The sequence below is a fragment of the Prionailurus bengalensis genome, chromosome F2 (assembly GCF_016509475.1).
Source record: "Prionailurus bengalensis isolate Pbe53 chromosome F2, Fcat_Pben_1.1_paternal_pri, whole genome shotgun sequence".
Lineage (NCBI taxonomy): Eukaryota > Metazoa > Chordata > Mammalia > Carnivora > Felidae > Prionailurus > Prionailurus bengalensis.
In genome coordinates, this window is record NC_057353.1 from 81,125,072 (window position 1) to 81,143,227 (window position 18,156).

The following is an 18,156-nucleotide window of genomic DNA, read 5'->3' on the forward strand; positions in this document are numbered from 1 at the left end:
TATCCCTTAACACGTGGAGCAGGGTCTGGTACCTCAAGAGGTTCTCAGTAACATTTGTGGTCAGGCCCATCCTGATTTCTGGAGAAGCCCTGTGACAGCCCCCAGCTCCCCAGGACCCTGGGCCCATTGCCCGGAGCATGCGTCCTTCCTGCCTCTTTCCTTCTCCTCTCTCCTGTCCCCCTCAGAGCAAGGCACAGATGCCCCCCTTCAGCCTTCTTGGCTTGTGGAGAGCATCCCGGGGTGGGGGTGCCTCCCTTACTGCTGACTAACCCCTGGCCCTTCCCCTTCCCCAGTGTCCCTGGGGATGTGCTGGCCGTTCTTGGGTCCCCAGCATGTCCCAGGCCAGGCTGTCCTTGAAGGTCCACTGAACGAATGAATGAGAGGCTGAGTCCGAGGGTGGGCTGCCGGGAGGGCCTTCCCCAGACAGTGGCTTCCTCCTCCTCCTGTCCTCCTGGGGCTGTTCCCGGCAGCCCGGCCTCCTCCAGCCGCCTTCCCAGAGGGCATTCATGGTCACTCCACCCCATAGCCATGCCCCCTCCCCACCATCTGCCTCTGGGAGCCAGGTGGGCATGCAGGGGACACTCCTGGGGCTGCCAGAGATGTTGCATTTCTGCATGTCGGAGTGTGGGTGACACGGGACTCAGCCAGCCCATCCTCAGGATGAAAGCGTTTTCCGAGGTGCCGGGGACAGAGACGGGGTGAGGCCCTCGGCCTGCAGTGGCTGGCCACCTTCACGGTTCCCGAGCCCTCCGCGGGGGCGGCCTCATCCCTTCAGGGAGGATTTATTAAGTGCTTACTGCATACCAGGAGATGCTGCAGGGCCTGGGGGTTCGTCTGAACAGGACACACGGAAACCCCTTCCCTTGGAGAGCTTGTGTCCTGGGGGAGAGGCGACGGGCGGACAGGAAGCCGGGTGTCGTGCCGGCTGGGGACAGGGAGACCGCTGGGGTGCAGGTGTCCGACAGGTGCCTGGTGCGAGGGTGTGGGGTAGCCGAAGGACGGAGTGGTGGATAAGTGAGACATTCTGGGGGGACGGCCACCCGCCCCGCTGCACCTGGTCACCTCACCTCACCTCCGCCCCTCCGCCCCCCCCCCCATCACATCTGTGCCGTCCGCCTATGCCAACCTCACGAGGTGCCGAGACACAGAGAGGTTCAGTGACCTGTCCCCGCACACGCAGCCTCTGCAGGACAACACTGGTTCAGACCCAGCCCGAGCCTGAAGCCTGCAGCCTGGGGACCGTGGCCAGCAGAGCTCAGCGCACACTTGAACCTTCCTGGACGACCCCTTCTTCCTACCCGCGGCCAGAAAACCAGCTGCTTCCCTGCCACTCCCAGAAAGTGCGGCCGTTCAGACCGAGGCCGGCTGGTGCCACCTCTGGGGGCGTCTCACGAAGGGCTGGAGTCCCCGGCGCCCCTCTGCACCTGGGCGGCTCGGTGTCACCCACAAGCACTTGGCCCGTATCTTGCCCTGAAACGGCATCCTAGCCCTGTGACGGCCAAAGTGGAATATATTTTTAAATACAGAAGGCGACAGAAGTGTAGTCAGGCAAACAGCTGCAGAGGGGAGCGTTTTCTCGCCTTAGAAGCGATCCAAGATGCGGCAGAGGAGAAGACAGGCCTGACAACACACACGTGGAAACGACTGCGCGCACACAAAAATGAGCGAGTTCCAAACAAGCACAAAGCTGCTCCTTCTGGAACAGCTCCCCACCACGGGCATCGCACGCAGGACTCCTGCTCGGGAACCCGCCCAGGGATGGTCTGGGCGCCCAGGGCCCCCAAGGAGGGCACCCCGGGGCCTGGGGAGGCAGGGGAGGGAGCCCGCCGGGCCCCGGGCACGGGAGGTGGAGCCGCCCCGGAGCACCCGCCTGGAGGCCGGGAGGAGCCTTCCCTAGGATGCGCCTTGTCTTTGCCGGGACGCTGGCCGTTGTACCACCGTCCACTGTGTGGATAAGAAGCCGAGGCTCAGGGAAGCAGGCGGACAGTCTGTCGGTCCCTGCGTTCACTCATGCAGCAGGCACGTGTGGACGGGGACAGTGACACGCTTCCAGCCACACCTCTGGTCCCCACAAGCTGTCAACCACCACCCCGCAGGGCGATGACAGAGCCAGCACTTGGATCCAATATCCCCCCTCCCATCCTCCTCTCCACCAAGTCAGGAGCTGCCGGGGGGCTCAGTCCCAATCCTACCCTCTCCCCGGCTGCTCCTGGCCTTAGGGACCCCTCTTTTCCTGGCTCAAGTCCTGGGGCTCAGATGCCCCCCAGGGTGCCCCTTGCTGCCCCGCAGGGAAGCACTGTCCCGAAAGATGGAGGGGCCGGGGCACCTGCGGGGAAGCAGGACATAGGGTGTCCCTTCTGGGGACACGTCCCCTCCTACATGTCCCAGCCTGGTGCTGCGCTGACCTGGGGTTCTGGGACACGGCTGATGACGTCCTATCGGCCGAGGCGTGGCTGTGTGACTTTTCCGAATTCTGCTTGTCCATGTTGGGGTGCAGTTCGGAGAACCCACAGGCCCCAGCTTCCAGCTCTGTCTTCATGCCCAGCGGGGCAGCCTTATCTCTGGGTACCCCCTCCCCACCCCAGCCAGCCCTGACCTCACCCCTGAGGTCACAATGGCTCCAGTGCTCAAGGCACTTTCCCAGGGCCAGCGCTTGGGCACGGCACGTGCATGTGTGTGCATCTGTGCTCCTGGTGTGGCCTTGGGCTCAGCCCTTCTGTCTCTGGTCCTGAACTGTCCCCTGTAAGATCCACGGAGCCCGCCCTGGCTGACACCTCGGCTTGTGAGGAACCCTGAGACCGAAGACCCAGCTAATCCTGGATTCCTGACCCGAGACACTGGTGAGATAGTGAATGTGTGTTGTAAGCCCCTAAGTTTTGGGGTCATTAGTTACAGAGCAATAGATAAGTCACCCATGCTCTGCACTGGGGAAACGTGGCAGAATTAGCGTTCTTTGTGACCGCCCATCACACTGGGCCACAGTCCAGTCACAAGGCTGCAGGGCAAGTGTGGTCCAGAAGGCAGGCCGGGGACACCCAGCATGGCCCCTTGTCACCATATCCGGCTGTTGGAGGCCCTGCGGGTGGGGCTGGTGAGTGGAGGGCTAAGAGCCAGGACGCTGCAGGGGTAAGGGGCTCTTGTGGGCCAGGACCTGCTGCTGGGCCAGCGACCTGCACCCCCATAACCATCTCCCTCAAGGGGTCCTTGAAGCCACACTGTGCACTCAGCCCCTGCGTTCTGGGAACAGTCTGTCCCCGGGACCAGGGCCCTGCTGGGGAGTCTCAGAGATGACAGCCAGCCAGGGCTCACCCCTGAGGCCACGGGGACCTCAGCACTGGCCCCTGGGGTTCAAACTCCAGCTCTGGTACTGCCGGCTGGATGACTTCTCTGAGGCCGTGACTGCTTTCAAACAGGGCGACAATGCCCAACCTCCCCCAGCTGGCTCTGACGTTCAGACTGCTTTTCCGTGAGAGGTGCTTGGTGCGGGACAGGTGCCCCCGCAGCACGGAGGCTGGGCTTTGGGGGCGGCATCCCCAGGTCTAACTGGGGTCCTGTGGGCCGGGTGTTTGGGTCCCCACCAGGTAGAGGGAGGAAACTGGCTGGCAGGGGCCAGTTGAGGAGGGAGCGTGCTACGTTTATCGGGGCCTCACCGGGTCCTGAGCACCCTTCTGACTATGTCACTTGGAGCCTTAAACCTTCCCGCAGGCCCAGGAGCTGGGAGCTGGGGTTCCCTCCGAGGCCCAGACAGGAAGCTGCGCCTCGGGTCGCTCTGAAATGGAAAAGGTCGGCACGTATCCGGGTTTACCTGGAGCCCTGAGCTCGAGTTCCTCCCCCCCAGCACCCTGAAGCGGACGGCTGAGAACCAGGCCCGTAAACTCCTTCGTGACCGAGGGGCCCTGCTGAGCCCGATTCTGCGAAGCTGCCAGACTGGGGGTTCGTAAGAGCCCCGTCTGGGAGAATTGTCCTCCACAGGCTCCGGGGCTGTGTCCCGGGCACCTTTGTGGCTGGTGGCCTCTGCCGGGGATGTGCCCCAGCCACCCCCAAAACGGCTTGCATGACTGTTCCTAAATACGCAGCAATTTCGAGAGTTGGTTGTTGAATACAGCCACAGCAGCTCACAATTAAATGCATTTTATGAACAACAGGTAATAAATACCCCAAACTCATCACTTCCTGGTCACTGGACCAGATCTCACTGTGCCCTAGGGGTGATTTACAGCTACGGGTCTAGCTACTGTGAGCCACCAAGCACCTCACCTGAGCGACTCCGTGAACACTGCCACCATCAGCCACGGGGTGGGGGGATACTTTCTCCATGGACACCAACGAAGCCACGGGCAGGGCCCTTTGGAGAGCTCCTTTTTAGATATTTGCCAGGCTGATTGGGCAAGATGGCCCGACCAGTCTCCCCTCCACTCGGGAACTTGGAATTGGGGCCGAGAGTGAGACCTCGGGGCTAGGAGTGGGGCCCCCTTAGGGCCGCCCATCCCCCGCTCAGGGGTCCTGGCAGAAGGGAAGGGACAGAGGAGGGTACGAACCCAGGGGGCTTTGCAGGTTCTGGCCTTGACCTTCCCAAGGCCCCAGGGGGCCTTTTGGGTTCCTGCAACACTGTAGACTAAGTTGCCTCCGGCCAACCTGCTGAGGCAGGTTTTCTGGAAACTCGTTTCCGAGGGAGAACTTTCTGTCAAGTCCGGCCCAGGTAAGCTGAAGGAGCTGCTTCAGAGGTCGCGCACTCCCGCCTCTGCAGGGTTTGGGGGAGGCTGGATGTCTGGGGAATTCAAGCGTCACATCAGGGCAGATGGCAGAAGTTGAGCCTTTTTGGCTGGACCTCGGCCCCAGGGGACACAGGGAGGGTCACCTGCTGAGATCTGACCCTTGTCTGTCTCCCCTCACCCCTCACCGTGAATACTGCAAGATGTCAGGGGTCCAGTGCCGCTGGCTGGGCCGTGCCACGTGCCTGTGTCCCCTGGAACCTGTCAGGAATTAGGGAGCAGCGCCGCGGCTGGGTGTGGGCTCCCAGCCTGCTGCCTGCTCTTCATAGCTGGGCGTGCTCACACCCCTGGATTGGGATGAAGCTCAGAGAGGGTGAGAACCTGGCTGAAGGTCACCCAGCAGGCAGTGGTGGAGCTGAGTTCAACCACGGCCCCCCCCCCCCCCCCCTCCACGGAGCTCCAGCTGGGGGTGCAGATGAGGCCTGTGGACAGTACGGAGCAGGCCCCAAGAGGCGCCCGCCTGTGCCTCCCCATGCGGCCGGCAGGTGGCGCTGCGGGCCCAGGCAGGCCTCAGGCAGGGTCCCTGCAGCTCTCCCAGCCCAGAAGGCGTCTGGGGAGGGGACCGTGGCATTCCAGGTGGCTGGGCAACCTAGGGGTGCTACCCACCGGGCTCTCTCCCACCCCCACGCCCCTGCACAGGCTCCCTCCAGCTCCACTTCTGCTGGGGCCCACCCGGGGCCAGCAGCCCAGCCCCTGCTCTGCTACCCAGGCCCCTCCTCCCACCTCCTCCCTGCTCCCAGCTGCAGCCAGGTCCGCCTCTGAGGCTTTGTGCAGTGCCCTCCCCTGGCCCCTGGAATGCCCTTGACAAGATTCTCTGCTTGATCAGGCTCCAGAACCTTCTCCTGGGCCCATCTGCGCCCTCCTGCGCCCTCCAGTTTCAGCAGGGAGCCCCCATCCTCTGCTGCTGACATCTGGCTGCCCTCCACATCTGACCGGTTTCCTCATCCTGCCCCCCACCCCCACCTCTCCAGTGGAGGTCTGACCACCTGGCCTGGCTTCAGCAAGAATCCTGGCAGGTGGGTTCAGCCTGAACGCCTCCGCCCCGGACGTCTCCTCCTGTCCATCCGCCGACCCATAGCCGCTGGTGCCTGGACGTCCCACGGCCCCTGCTTCATTCTGATGGAGACAGTCTTCCCCTCCCATGCGCAACCCCAGCGCCCGGGTCCCTGCACCTGCTGTGATAGTGCTCCCTAGAATAAATCAGGGTCTTCAACAAGTGTCATGAATATTTGTTTTTCTTTAACGCCCAATCCTTCCCCACCACACACCTGCTTTCCTAAAGAAACTCCTTGCACTCTCCTATTTGCCCTCAGAGACCCCAGCCCAGGTCACCTCCTCTGTGAGGCCACCCCTGCTTTCCCTGGGCTCCCATAGCATTCATCCTCCCTGCTCAGGTTGCTTCAACATCAACTCTTGGAGTGCCAGCTCATGCTGGGCCCCTCTGTGAGGCGGGGGTGCCAGAAGGTGCCAGGCAGACAAGTTTCTCTCCAGAGGACCCTCCCCCAGGAGCATAATGGCCCCATCTGAGCCTTGGAACTCCTCCCATGATGTTTAAACCCACGGAGCCCAGTGATCCCGGCCTCCAATGGCCTCAAGTGCAGGCTGGGACTCCAGGCTTCCCTTCCTCTGGGCCTTGGACCCTGTGCGTCCAATTCTGGCCCCAGCATTTCTTGGATCAGGGAGTTACCCCCTCGCTGAGCCTCCTGTGGGTGCTAGTGAGAGGACCTGCCCATAGGCCCCTGTGGACCCTGGTCCCTGGGGTCAGTCGGTGCTGCCACCACACCAGGCCCACTCTGCTCTGCCCACACATGCAGCCCTCCGCCTGCTGGGACCCTTCCTGTCCCCCATCACCTGTCACTGCTCCCAACGCCTTTTGCTGATGGCCCTGGACAGGCTCGTGTCTCTCCCCAGCCTCCTAGTCCTGGGGATCCCCCTGTGGGTTCCTAGCCATGGTCTCTCGCTAGACCTTCTGCCCCAGGAGGGTCCCCAGGGACCCTGTGTCCCTGCCGAGCTCCAGCCCGGGATAGGTGCCCATCACATGGGTGAAAGCGCCAGATGTGCTTGGTGGAGGCTGCCCCAGGAGGGGTCCTGCTCCCTGTCTCTGGTCCATGTGACGGAGCCGGCCGAGGGTCCGCAGACACCCTGGGTCCCTGCGGGTGCACGACCCAGGACACCCCCCCCCCAACCCCCCCTGTCCTCCAGGGTCCGTTCCTCTTTCCAGACTCCTCTCTGAATCCTGGAAAAACAGAGAAGGGTTTTTCTCCTCCACTTTCTGAAAATGAGATTTTAAAAATAACTCAGAGGCAGTGGCGGAGACAAGAGGGGATTATGTGGGGGTTCGAGCCACACCGGGAAGGTCAGCAAGGCCTGCTCGCCCCTCCCCCTCGGCTCTCCCCACCCCAGGCCTCTCCCGACCTGCTGCTCTCTCTGCCTGGCCCCCTGGCCGGCCCCTCCTCAAGGAAGCGGGCATCTCCATCTCTAGTGATGGGGAGACAGCAGTTGGGGGGGGGTCTGCTGAGAAGGGAGGTGGTCCAGGTGGTGGGGCAAGGAACATGTGGGCCGTGACTCTCAGCTGGAGAAGGGACTGAGAGTCCCTATTGGTCTTGCCAGTCTCCTTGGTTCTCTCCCTTCTCTGGTGAGCTCACGGCTCACCAGCCCCATGGCCTCCTGGACTATTTCTTGTTCCTCATTGTGTCTTTCCTGCCACAGGGCCTTTGCATAGGCAAAGGGTTTCTCAGACTCTCTTTCCTCTCCCTTTACGTGCTATACTGCCCTTACCCTCAGCTTCAATGTTATTTCCCCCAAGAGACTCTCTCTGTCCACAGAATAGTACACAGGGCGTCCCCACACCTCCTGCCTCCGCCCCAGCTCGCTGACAATTTCCTTCTCTAGCCTTATCATAATTGATAATTCTCTTTATTTATTGACTTACGTGTCTTTTATCTATCTCTCCAACTAGACTGCAAGCTTTCTGAAGGCGGGGACTGCAGATGACTGTTTCCCCTCCCACATCACCTGGGCACTCACTATTTCTGTGTGTCAGTCCCAGCCTATCTTCTTTGAGGGGCTCTGTGGCCGCTGGCTGCAGGTGCCAGGTCATCAGCCGGTGGGATTGAGCCTTGGCTTGAAAATCCCAGATTTTCTGGGTGGTCCCTAAGTGCAATCGCACGAATCCTTCTAAGAGAGAGGCAGAGGGAGTTTAGATACACAGAAAGAAGAGGAAGCCGCGGGACCACAGAGCAGAGATTGGGGTGACGTGGCCACAAGCAGGGAATGCCAGAAGGCCCCCCCCCCCCCCCCCCCCGCAAAGCTGGGAGAGGCGAGGAACAGATTCTCTCCTGGAGCCTTTGGAGGGAGCGCGGCTCTGAGGACACGTTGATTCCGTCCCAGTGACACTGTCTGGGGGCAACTTGTTAGAATAGGCCTCGGAAGGAATACAGGGTGCTTCTGGGAAGCCCCAGCTAAGACACACCTGGTCTTGTCTTAATTATTGTGGCAAACTGGATGCTGTCACTCCAGATGCTGGCACCTGACGGCTCAAGTGAGGACGACATTTCCCAGCCTCTCCTGCGGCCAGGAGGGGCCGCGTGACTAAGTCTCACCCTGGAATTAGAGAACCCAGGGCAGTTTCCCCTCCTGTTCTCACAAGGAGGCTGGAGCCCTGGACTGCCCCTCACCCTCTCCCCCGGCTGGGACACGATGGGGTGTGACGTCCCTCCCAGGGACACCACCGAGGGGGTGCAGCCACGGCCGGGGGGAGCCGCGGGGGTGGGGGGCGCCCTGTGGAGCTGAGCTGTCTGCAGGCCTGGGACACGACGCTCCGTCTCATCGAAACTGCTGTGTCGGGGGCTCTTTGTCACCATGGCTCACATGTCACCCTGACTAGTACACCGTGGGGTCCTGGCCCTCAGAGGTGCCCCGTGAAGGTCCGCACAATGAGAACGTCAGCAGCAACGGTATTTGTTTCTCCTGTACTAACCCCGGGAGACGGATGGCTGAGCCGCCAGCCAGAGCCGCCGTCTGCCCCGAGAGCCGGCGTTCAGTGGCCCCAGTGGCTGGATCACAGGATGATGGGAAACGTGACCTGTCGAGCGACGTCCGGGCACCCACTCGCCCAGCGCGGACTCGGGCTCGGAGGCCTACGACCGGCTGTGCTCCTGCCCCACGGGTGCCGTGAGCGCCAGGCCCTCAGCTGCCCTGTCCAGCGGGGCCTGGCCTGGCGGGGGGCTCAGGAGGCGCTGGTGGGCGGGAGGCAGGGTGTGCCCGAGGAGGGTACTGTGCCGTGTGGGGGCCGACCGGGCACCCGGTCGCTGCTCCTCAGGATCCCACAGGGGCACTCAGGGCCTAGACCCCGGAAACACGCGATGGGGCGTCCTGGCACTGAACCACCGTCGGGGGGGGACGGCTGTGCTCTGGGCCCACACTAGAGGGTACCCGGGGCAGAACTGCGTGATTCTGACTCCTGCCGGCTGGAGGAGTACGGGCACTTCTGTCATTTTATGTTAGTGAGTGGCACGCACACACGAGGGCTTGCAGGAAAGATCTGGAGAGGGTTCCAGCCTCAGTGCCGTCGGCTGACAGACTGGAGGTGCTTCAACCCCGCGATCCTGTCACGAGGCGGTCAGGAAGCCGGTCCTCAGGGAGGGGGCGGTTCTTTGTGACCAGTCGCGTTCCCACTTTGCCACATTATACCCCCTCCTGTGCCGCACCCTAACTCTTCACTGACGTGCAGGCAGGCGGTTTCAGCCCTGTCTTACAGATGGGGAAACTGAGGCCCAGGGAGGTAATGTGGTTGGCCCAGCCTGCGGTGAGCGAGGCCTGCTTCCGCTCCTGAACCCCGTCCCTGCCCTGCCCCCTCCTCAGCTGCTTTTCTGAGAGTGGTGGCAACCAGTGAGGTGCAGTTCATTTGGGGGAGGGGGGCTCAAGGCCCTCCCGCTGGGGCTGGGCTGACCTCGCCAGGGCTCTGGGCCAGAGGAGGTGTCCAGGCCCGCTGGCGGGGGGGGGGGGGGGAGGGGCTCCCAGGAGGCGACGAGACGGTACAGGCGCTCGCCGAGGCAACCGTGGCCTCCCCAACCTCTCACTCATACACCTTCCTGGGCCGGAGGGTGGCGCTGGACCCAAGGTCTCTAAGCAAGGAAGGGAGAATCCCCGGTGACTTCCAGAGGGAGGGCCAGCCGGGCCTTGGGGGGCTCTGAGGCGTATGGAACAGGCAGAGAGGGCTTCCTGGAGGAGGCAGCGTGAGCGAGGGCTTGAAGGATGGGTTTGCATTGTAGAGGAGGGTGGTGCGGAGGTGTGGAGATGCAGGAGTGAACCTGAGAGTGGCCAAGGGGCCAGGTTTCCAGAAGACCCCCCTTCCTCCCCTTGTCGCTGTGCTCTTCCAACAGTGGGCTGAGCATTATGACACACGGGCCTCGGCACGTGCAACATTCGGTGCTGACGGAGTCCATTTCCTGCTCACGTAACGGTCTGAGGCTGGGGGTCTGGCGCTTTCCGGTCTCCCTGAGAACGGCCTCAGCGCTGGGGGTGACGCATCCCCAGGGTGAACCTTCCAAGAGCGGGGGGGAGGGGGCTGTGAGGCGGGCCCGAGGCCCTCCGCATACACCATGCACGTGTCACGGGCTACCTGCCCTATGATGGCTCATGTCCCCACTCCCCTACCGGTGCTTGGGTCCATTTTGAGGGAACGTGAACTCATCAGGTCCCTTGAGGCCAGGGGCCTGGTTGGACCCATTTCAGGGGGGATGCTGGAGCTGCCACTGATCCACAAGCCCTTGGACCCTGGGAATACTTGCGGGCTGCCTGCGGGCTGGCCAGGCTCGTCCCGGCTGGATTACGGCCTCTGTGGCCCCGTGAGCGTGCAGGGTGGGGGCCGTGGACAGCAGGCTGCGCTGTACAACACGGGTAGAAGGGGCGTGGGGGCCCTGAGCCGGGTGGGTTGGTTGGGAGGGGCTGAGAGGTGTCTGAGTGCCAGGGCGGGGTCGGATTGCTCCTGAGCAGGAAGGCGTGAGCCGCAGGGGGGCAGGGGGAGGGGGCCGCCAACCCTCCTTGACCCCTCTCCCTCCTAGCCCCAGCCCACTTTCAGGTGGGGCCCCTTTAAATGCAAGGTTCTCTCCCCCTCAGAAGGCCCCTCCCCTGGTGTCCTGGGCAGCCAGGTAAACGAGCCTGAGCCCCAGGTTGCGGGCATGGCTTCCCCTCATTCCGGGGACCCCAGCCCGGCTGGCCTGGCCCCTCCTCCGGTGGCTCCTCCAGGTGAGTCACATGGCGGGGGGAAGGTTGGAGGAGAAGGGGTGTCCCTGGCACTTGGGGCTCTGAGAACGTGGGAGAGGAAGCAGCCATCCCGCCCCCTCTTCCTGGGTGGGGGCTCTGCCAAGGTCACACAGAAGGACAGGGCCAGAGTGGGGGCACTGACCTCGCCCTTAACAGCCCCTTCTTCCTCTAGGACCGCTGCCCTGCAGCCCTCCCAGGGGTGCTGCCACCCTTGGACCCCTGAGCCTGGAGGTGGGCCAGGGTTCTCCTCACTCTTCAGAGCCCCTTCCAGATCATTCTCTGCCCCCCCCAACTGCCTTCTTTTTTTTAATTTTTTTTTATTTTTTATTTATTTATTTTTTTCAACGTTTATTTATTTTTGGGACAGAGAGAGACAGAGCATGAACGGGGGAGGGGCAGAGAGAGAGGGAGACACAGAATCGGAAACAGGCTCCAGGCTCTGAGCCATCAGCCCAGAGCCTGACGCGGGGCTCAAACTCCCGGACCGCGAGATCGTGACCTGGCTGAAGTCGGACGCCTAACCGACTGCGCCACCCAGGCGCCCCCCCAACTGCCTTCTTAAAACCCCAGTGCTGGACCCCCACTCCTCAGGGGTACACACCTCCTACCCCTACTGGAGAGGGCAGTCATCTGCCCCCTTGAATTCTGGACTCCGGCCCTGACCCTCTCTCCATCTCTGTGCCCATCACTTTGGTGATTCCTTCCCTCACCCTGGCCTCTCGGTCCCCCAGACTCCCCTCGAGCACTTGTCCCCTTTCCCCCACACCCACCTTTGCCCTGGTCATGCCCTTGGCCTTGCCAGCATCCAAACTGCAGCCTGGCCCTGACCCCCTTCCCGGGAATCTCGGGAGCTGAGGGGCGAGCCGCTGTCCACTGTTTCCAGCACATTCTTCCTCCTCCCACCTGCCCTGCCTCCCTCCCTCCCTTCCTCTGCTCATCCAGCTCTGCCGTGATTGTCACACCCGCACACACCCCCCCTTCCCTGGGCCCTCTGTTGTTTTATTGTACCAGCCTGGCAAACCCCCAACTCCCCGCCCCCGCCCCGCCTGCACCCATACAGCTGAGCCGAGCTGGGGATAAACTCAACCACTAATGCTCTTCAAATTCCTGACTGCGAGCCTAAGGGGCCTTGGTCTTCACATTGCACTCCTCCCTCTGTCCATGTCTCCCTCGCTCCAGGCCCCCACCTCCCCCCTTCCTCCTCACACTCAGCTGCTGGCCCTGCTCCCTCTTTCAAGAACCCAAAGCCATGGGAAGAGGACTCCTACGGGTCCCCAGCACCACGGGCACCCGCCCACCTGCACCTGTGTCCACGGCTCTGTCTGCCCCGTAGGCTCCTGTGACGCCCCATCCCTGCTCCCGGCAAGGCCAACGTTCCTGCCTACTCACGGCCACCCCCACCCTTCCTCTCCAGTAGCGTGACATCTTCTCTCCTTGCTAGATCTTTCCAGCAACATAAAAGCTTGCTGTCGTATCCTATCTCTTGGCCCCATGTCCCTTTCAGCTACCGCCCTATTTCTCTGATCCCTGTTTATAGCAAGATTCCTCATACTTGCTGCTTCCTAGTCTTTCCTCATGAGCCCACTGGAGCCCGCCCTTCATTAAGCAGCTCTGCTCAAGGTCAACCGTGACCTCCACGCTGCCAGACTCCAGGGGCAGCTCTGAGGCCTCATCTGATGGGACCCGTTGTCGGCAGCTCTGGGCTCAGGAGCTCCCCTCCTCTTTGCCCTCTGGAGCCCCACGCATTTCCTCCTGCACCACTGCCTGCCCTTCCTCCTCTCCCTGGCCCTGCTGACAGGAGGGGGCCCCAGGCCCTTATCCCTTCCCACGCTCTGCCCCAGCTCCATATCCCAGGGGTCTAGCTCCAGCCTGGAGCCCCTGCCCCGACTCCAGACTCAAAGCCAACTGTCCTCCCCTCCTCTTCTTCCTGGCCCGTCCAAAGGCAACCAGCTGCCCCAAATGGGGCCCCTTGCCCCAAACTGCTCCTCTCTTAGTCACCGCACCTCACCTCCTTTCCTCTGGTTGCTTGGGCCCGGCGTGTCCCCCCTTTCTCGCCTCGCCTCCCCCCCCCCCCACACTGTCTCCATCAGCAAACCCTGCCCTTCCTTCCTCAAGCCACATTCGAGGCCTGAGCACTTCCCACCACTGCTCTGGGCGGGCACAGCCCCTCGCCTGCATGGCTGCCCTGGCCGCCACATGGTCCCCTTGCTGCTGCCCTTACCACCTCACCTGTTCGCACGCAACAACCAGGCTCACCGGGCCAAGTGCCAGTCAGAGAGTGGCATCCATTTGTGTGTGCCAGGGCCCTCCCCGCTCCTCTCCAAGGGGCTGCGTCCCAACTCCCCCTCCCCTGCAGCTGTTTCTCACCCCGACTCACAGCAACACCCCACAGCCACTGGCACTGAACCCCAGCGGCTCTCCCAAGAAGTCTGCCCGGGAGGCCGGCTGGGGGGCTGAGACACTTACCTTTCAGCGGGGTCAGTGGGAGGCCCCCCCCCCCCCCCCCCCCCCCCCCGCCAGGCGGCCCGGGAGCTGTCCGCGGTGCTGACCACTTGGGTCCCCTCTGGCCTCGCCCACAGCCCAGGCCCACTCCCACTATCACTGGTGGCTCTGGAGCATCTCTGGGGCTGAGCTACGAGGTGTCACCGTAGGTTCATAGGTGTCACCGTAGGTGTCACCGTAGGTTCATCAATGCCATCTCATTTGTGAGGGTGGCACAACAGGTTTGATTGTTCCCAATTTTTAGAAGGGGAAACTGAAGCCCAGGAAAGTTGTGCTCCCAGCAGAGGCTTTCCAACAGACAGAGAACCATTTCACCTCCCAACCTGATCCCTCCATCCTCTGGGGCTGCTCGTCCCCCTGGGTCCAGGGTCACGGTGTCAGGCTGGGGACCGGCTGTCACCCCCAGCTCCTCCCCACCTCCATCTGCAAGGTCTGGCATTTGCCCCTCTGTTTCCTCCCAGCTAAGTGCTTCTGCTGGTAGTGTCCTTACTTTGTCCTCACCGGGCCCAGATCCGACCTCCAGGCTGGGCTCCCACAGTCCACTCTGCACTGGGAGTGACCACATCACCCCCTGCCCCATCCGCTGTAGTCTGTGAGCCCAGCCCAGCCTCCGGAGCCCGTTCAGGAGGCCCTGCCAAACTCCCCAGGCTCCTCTCTGCCTGGAAGGTTCCGCCCAAGCAGTATTGAGTGGCCTCTTGTCTGCACCCTTCTGTGCCTTTCTGCCCTCCTAACTGTCCGGGCACCGTCCCCTCGGGGATTTGCCTCACGCCTCCCGTGTCAGTCCCGGGGCCCCACCTCTGCCCTCCAGGCCCTCCTCGCCCCCAGGCAGGTTCTCGGGGTCCCTTGCTCTCTCCTCGCCCGCACACGTGGCCACTTGCCCTCTGTCACTCCCGCGGCCGCGGCCCGTAGGTCCCGCCGCGGCCCCGGAGCCCCCCTTCCCGGACATCTACGGCGGGGACGCTCAGCTCTGGGCGGCGCACTTCCGCGGCATCGGGCGCGCCTACCGCGCGCTGGGCAAGGAGGACGACTTCGCCATCCGTGTGCTCACCGAGGACTTCACGCTGCCCTTCCCGTTCGCCTGGCCTCCGGGGCCCGACCCGGCCCGCGGGCCGCTCTTCTACGACCCGCACGACCGCGCGGGCTTCGACTTCCTGCTGCGAGGCCCGGGCGCGCCGCCCCCCGCGCTGCTGCGGCCCCTGCACGCCACGGCCCAGGCTGCGGTGCGCAAGCGGCGCCTGGAGCGCCTGGCCCTGAGCTACGCCAGCGCGGGCGCGCCTGGACCGGGCCTGATGCTGCTCCCGCCTGGGCCCGGCGCCGCCTTCCCGGGGCCCGCGGGGCCCGAGCCCGGCACCCCTGGCACCCCTGGCGGCGCCCCCAGGCTGGGCTAGGCCGCGCCCCCAGGCCAATAAAGAGTTTCTCTGCTTCGCCAGCCCACGCTCTTTGCTGGACACACGGTCGCAGCTGGACCCCCGGAGCAGGACGAGGGGCTGGGCCCTGCCCCCAGGCCAGGCTTGGTCAGCCATGCTGCTGGGGAGCCACACGCGTCTCCAGGGGAGTGAGTGGAGTGAGATCGAGATGACATCCGGGCAGGCTAAGGGACGGGACCTGGGATGGCGATGCTGGTGGCCGGCCCTCCACTCACAGTGCCTACACTCTGGGATCCTAGCCCCGGCCCCGTGGTGGGGAGTAGCGTGCCCATCCCACAGATCAGGACACCGAGGTCCTGGCTGTCCCAAGTAGCATCTGGGATCTGGTTCCCCATATATCCGACGTTCAGTTCAGCCGTGTTTCCGTTTTCCAAGACAGAGCGGCTACTGGGGAGCTGGGAGAGGGGAAGGGCAGCAGGTTAGCAGGGCAGAGAGAAAGCCCCCACCCCCCAGCAGAGGAGAGAGTACAGAGCGGGTGGGGGAGAGGCCCGAGGGATGCCAAAACAGGAAGGTTGGGGGCACAGTCCCCACTGCTGCACCCCTGTTGTCCTCCCCTGTTGGCTCTGGGCAGAGGGGGTGCCTCTTGGGAGCCAGAGCAACCACTGGTGAGCCGGCCTCCATCCCAGGGGCATGTCCCTGTGTGGGTGACAAACCCTGGCAGAGGCCTGTCTACTGCGGGCCGGCTGTTAGCTGGGCACAGCCACTGCACGGGGGCCCAGACGGACGGTCGGCCTGGGTCTCTTCCTGTGGGAGTTGGCATAGTCCAGGTGTGCTGGGAGGGTGCGTTCTTACTCCAGTGCAATGGAATCAGAGTTCTTTTCTCCTTTCTTCTGATCTGGGAGTTATTTTTAGCTTCCCAGTCGTGGGCAGGAATGGTTTTTCCAGAGCCTCACTCGGTTTGCTGGAGAACCGGTGGCAGGAAATGCTCACCTCTGGAGGAGAAGGGGGTCTCTGGGCTCTGGAAGAGGGGCGTCCAGCTTCACTCTCCTCCACTGGTGGTTCTGTTAGATCCCTGCCGCCCCCCGCCCCCCCCCCCAGCCTCCTTCCGCCTGTGGATTTTGTCTTTTCCATTTCATTGAGATGCACAACACTTACTTTGTAATATTTATGCATTTGGCTCACAATAGGGCAACAGCAATTATGACATTAGGTATTGGATCTCCTGTGTTATGTATTGATTGTTTAGGTTCACCCAGAAGCTGTCCCGAATCATGGGGTCGCGTGCAGTTTACTTGAGAGGTGACACACAGGGAGGGAAGCGAGGAGGTGACAGAGAAGGGAAAGAAGCGGTTAAGAGGCATGATACCCAGCAAGTTAACACTCTGGGTGACTGGGGATCCCGCTGGGGCATCAGCACTGTCCCGCCCCAGGGGCAAGAAAGCCAGGGATGTGTCACTGCCTCCTGGGGCGGTAACTCTGGGGGTTCAACCTGCCCTGGGGGGGGGGGTGTGAGCTTGCCCCTCTTCCTAAACCGCAGAGAGGGAGTTACCATTTAAAAACTCTTGAAACAAGTCGACAGAGAAATTTTATGATGGTGGAGTGTAGTAACAAGAAAGCGAGGTTTCTATCTAGTGTTTCAAGTAGAAAATCTCCTAGAAGTGTACTTTCCATATAGTTTATGAAAGTACTAGTCAAGGACAGATTGGGAATAAAAACGCTGGTCCTTTACCACCACTGGTGTAAGGGGCATTGCCCTAGAGGACAAAGACCCCCAAATGAGTCCCCTAGTGAAGAAACAAACATGTTGGAAAAGAAAAAAAAGTAAAACGTTCAAGAAGTACTAGGACGAAAATGAATAGGACACATGGTATTTAAAACAGGGTGGTCAGGAAGGGCCTCTTGGAGGAGGTGGCATTTAAGGGAGATCAGAGATTGGAAGAATGGGGAGGAGCCAGGCATGCGCACTCTGGGGGAGGAGCCAGGCCTGTGCAGTCTGGGGAACGGCCATCCAGGAAGAGGGAACAGCGTGGGCGAAGGCTGGGCAAGAAAAAAGAGCTTCAAGGGTCTAAGGGCTGCAGGAAGGGGCTGCGAGACCAGAGCCGCGTGTGCTGGAAGAGAGCCACAGGGACAGACGAAGAGCCATCGTCTCTACATGGCCACAGGGTTCTCGGGTCCCTTTTACAGGCACAGTGTCACCTCATCCTCCCTGCGCTTCCTTGAGGTCAGCAGACAGATGAGGACACTGAGGTCTAGAGAGGGGACAGGGCTTGTCCAAGGACACAAGCCCATGTGTTATTAGAGCTCTGTGTTAAAACCATGGCCTGGCTCCAACAGGCTTGAAAACTACAAAAGGTTCAAAACTGGCTTATGTATCTGGAGGGCCCAGAAATAAACTGAGCTTCAGGTAAGGTTGGATCAAGGTCTCAAGGTTTGATTCATGCATTAAGTGGCTCAGACCTGCGTTACCTGAACCAATCCCCGTGGCCAGCACGTGGGGTTACCCTGGCTGGATTGTAAGAATTAAGGCCCGGAACACTGTGGTGGCCTAGGTAGGGGGAAGATGTCAGGGAAGATGGGGAACCACCACCGTGTCCACTCAGTCAGGAGGTGTGAGCACCAGGGCTGACATTTTCTGCCAAATCACACCGTTTCTCTTCCGGTTAGAAATGCTGCTCCCATGGAGAAGCACGGCCAGAAAAATGAACGTTTGCCCATTAGTGTAAAGCAGGGTTGAGAATCTAATTTGTTTTTTGAGCACCTGCTCAGTGCTGGGTCCAGTTCTGGGGCTGAGTGTTCAGGGAGGGAAGACACTGCCTGCATCAAGGAGCTCAGGGATTGAGGGTTGGGAGGACATCAGGACAACGCCCTGCCCATTGTCCCTTAGACGAGAGCTGCTCCGGGGACTCAGCTTCTCCTGCCTCTTTTCATCGCACAGGGAAAGCCATGGAGCCCTCAATTTGCCCTTTTTGCTCTGGCTGCTGGGATGCTCAGAGCACATTTGTGGCCCGATTGCTCTAACTGTCCTTAGGCACGATCCTCTGGGTCAGTGTGCCTCTCCTGTGTGGCTTTAGTGTCCTCCTCAGTTGGCTGGCTTTCAAGTCTTAGGAGCTGGGGCTAGAATTCTAAGAATGACACTCGCAGTCATTTTTGTCAATCGGAAGGAAACGCCTTTTTGGTTCCAGATCCTGGATCCGGGTGGCAACACGTCACCCCACCTTCCTCCCACTGATTTGCCACAAGACACTGCC

The 18,156-nt window shown here is 61.7% G+C and overlaps 2 protein-coding genes and 1 long non-coding RNA gene across 6 annotated transcripts in view; 2 read left to right on the plus strand and 1 right to left on the minus strand.

The window, feature by feature from the left end:
• The window catches only part of LOC122495859 (maestro heat-like repeat family member 5), a 65,797-nt gene extending 63,227 nt beyond the window's left edge, over window positions 1-2,570 (minus strand). For all 4 annotated transcript variants that reach the window (XM_043601891.1, XM_043601893.1, XM_043601894.1 and 1 more), the window contains exon 1: window positions 2,406-2,570. In XM_043601891.1, coding sequence (XP_043457826.1) covers window positions 2,406-2,539 — 134 coding nt within the window. In that variant the 5' untranslated portion in view covers window positions 2,540-2,570. The remainder of the gene's footprint in view (window positions 1-2,405) is intronic.
• Window positions 2,571-2,637: 67 nt separating this feature from the next.
• Window positions 2,638-4,166, plus strand: LOC122496104. Its single transcript, XR_006300683.1, has 2 exons — window positions 2,638-2,840; window positions 3,706-4,166. It is a non-coding gene; the product is annotated as an uncharacterized LOC122496104 (long non-coding RNA).
• Window positions 4,167-10,922: 6,756 nt separating this feature from the next.
• LOC122496105 (homeobox protein CDX-1-like) lies at window positions 10,923-14,970 on the plus strand. The gene is made up of 2 exons (XM_043602249.1): window positions 10,923-11,021; window positions 14,451-14,970. Exons 1-2 carry the CDS (start codon window positions 10,955-10,957, stop codon window positions 14,927-14,929), a joined length of 546 nt encoding a protein of 181 aa, XP_043458184.1. The 5' UTR covers window positions 10,923-10,954; the 3' UTR covers window positions 14,930-14,970.
• Window positions 14,971-18,156: the final 3,186 nt, after the last annotated feature.

Bases quoted from the DNA above. Each gene is read 5' to 3' on its own strand.
- LOC122496105 (XM_043602249.1), top strand. From the start codon at position 10,955: ATGGCTTCCCCTCATTCCGGGGACCCCAGCCCGGCTGGCCTGGCCCCT. The intron at 11,022-14,450 runs GTGAGTCACATG...CGCGGCCCGTAG, and splicing joins TCCTCCGGTGGCTCCTCCAG to GTCCCGCCGCGGCCCCGGAG.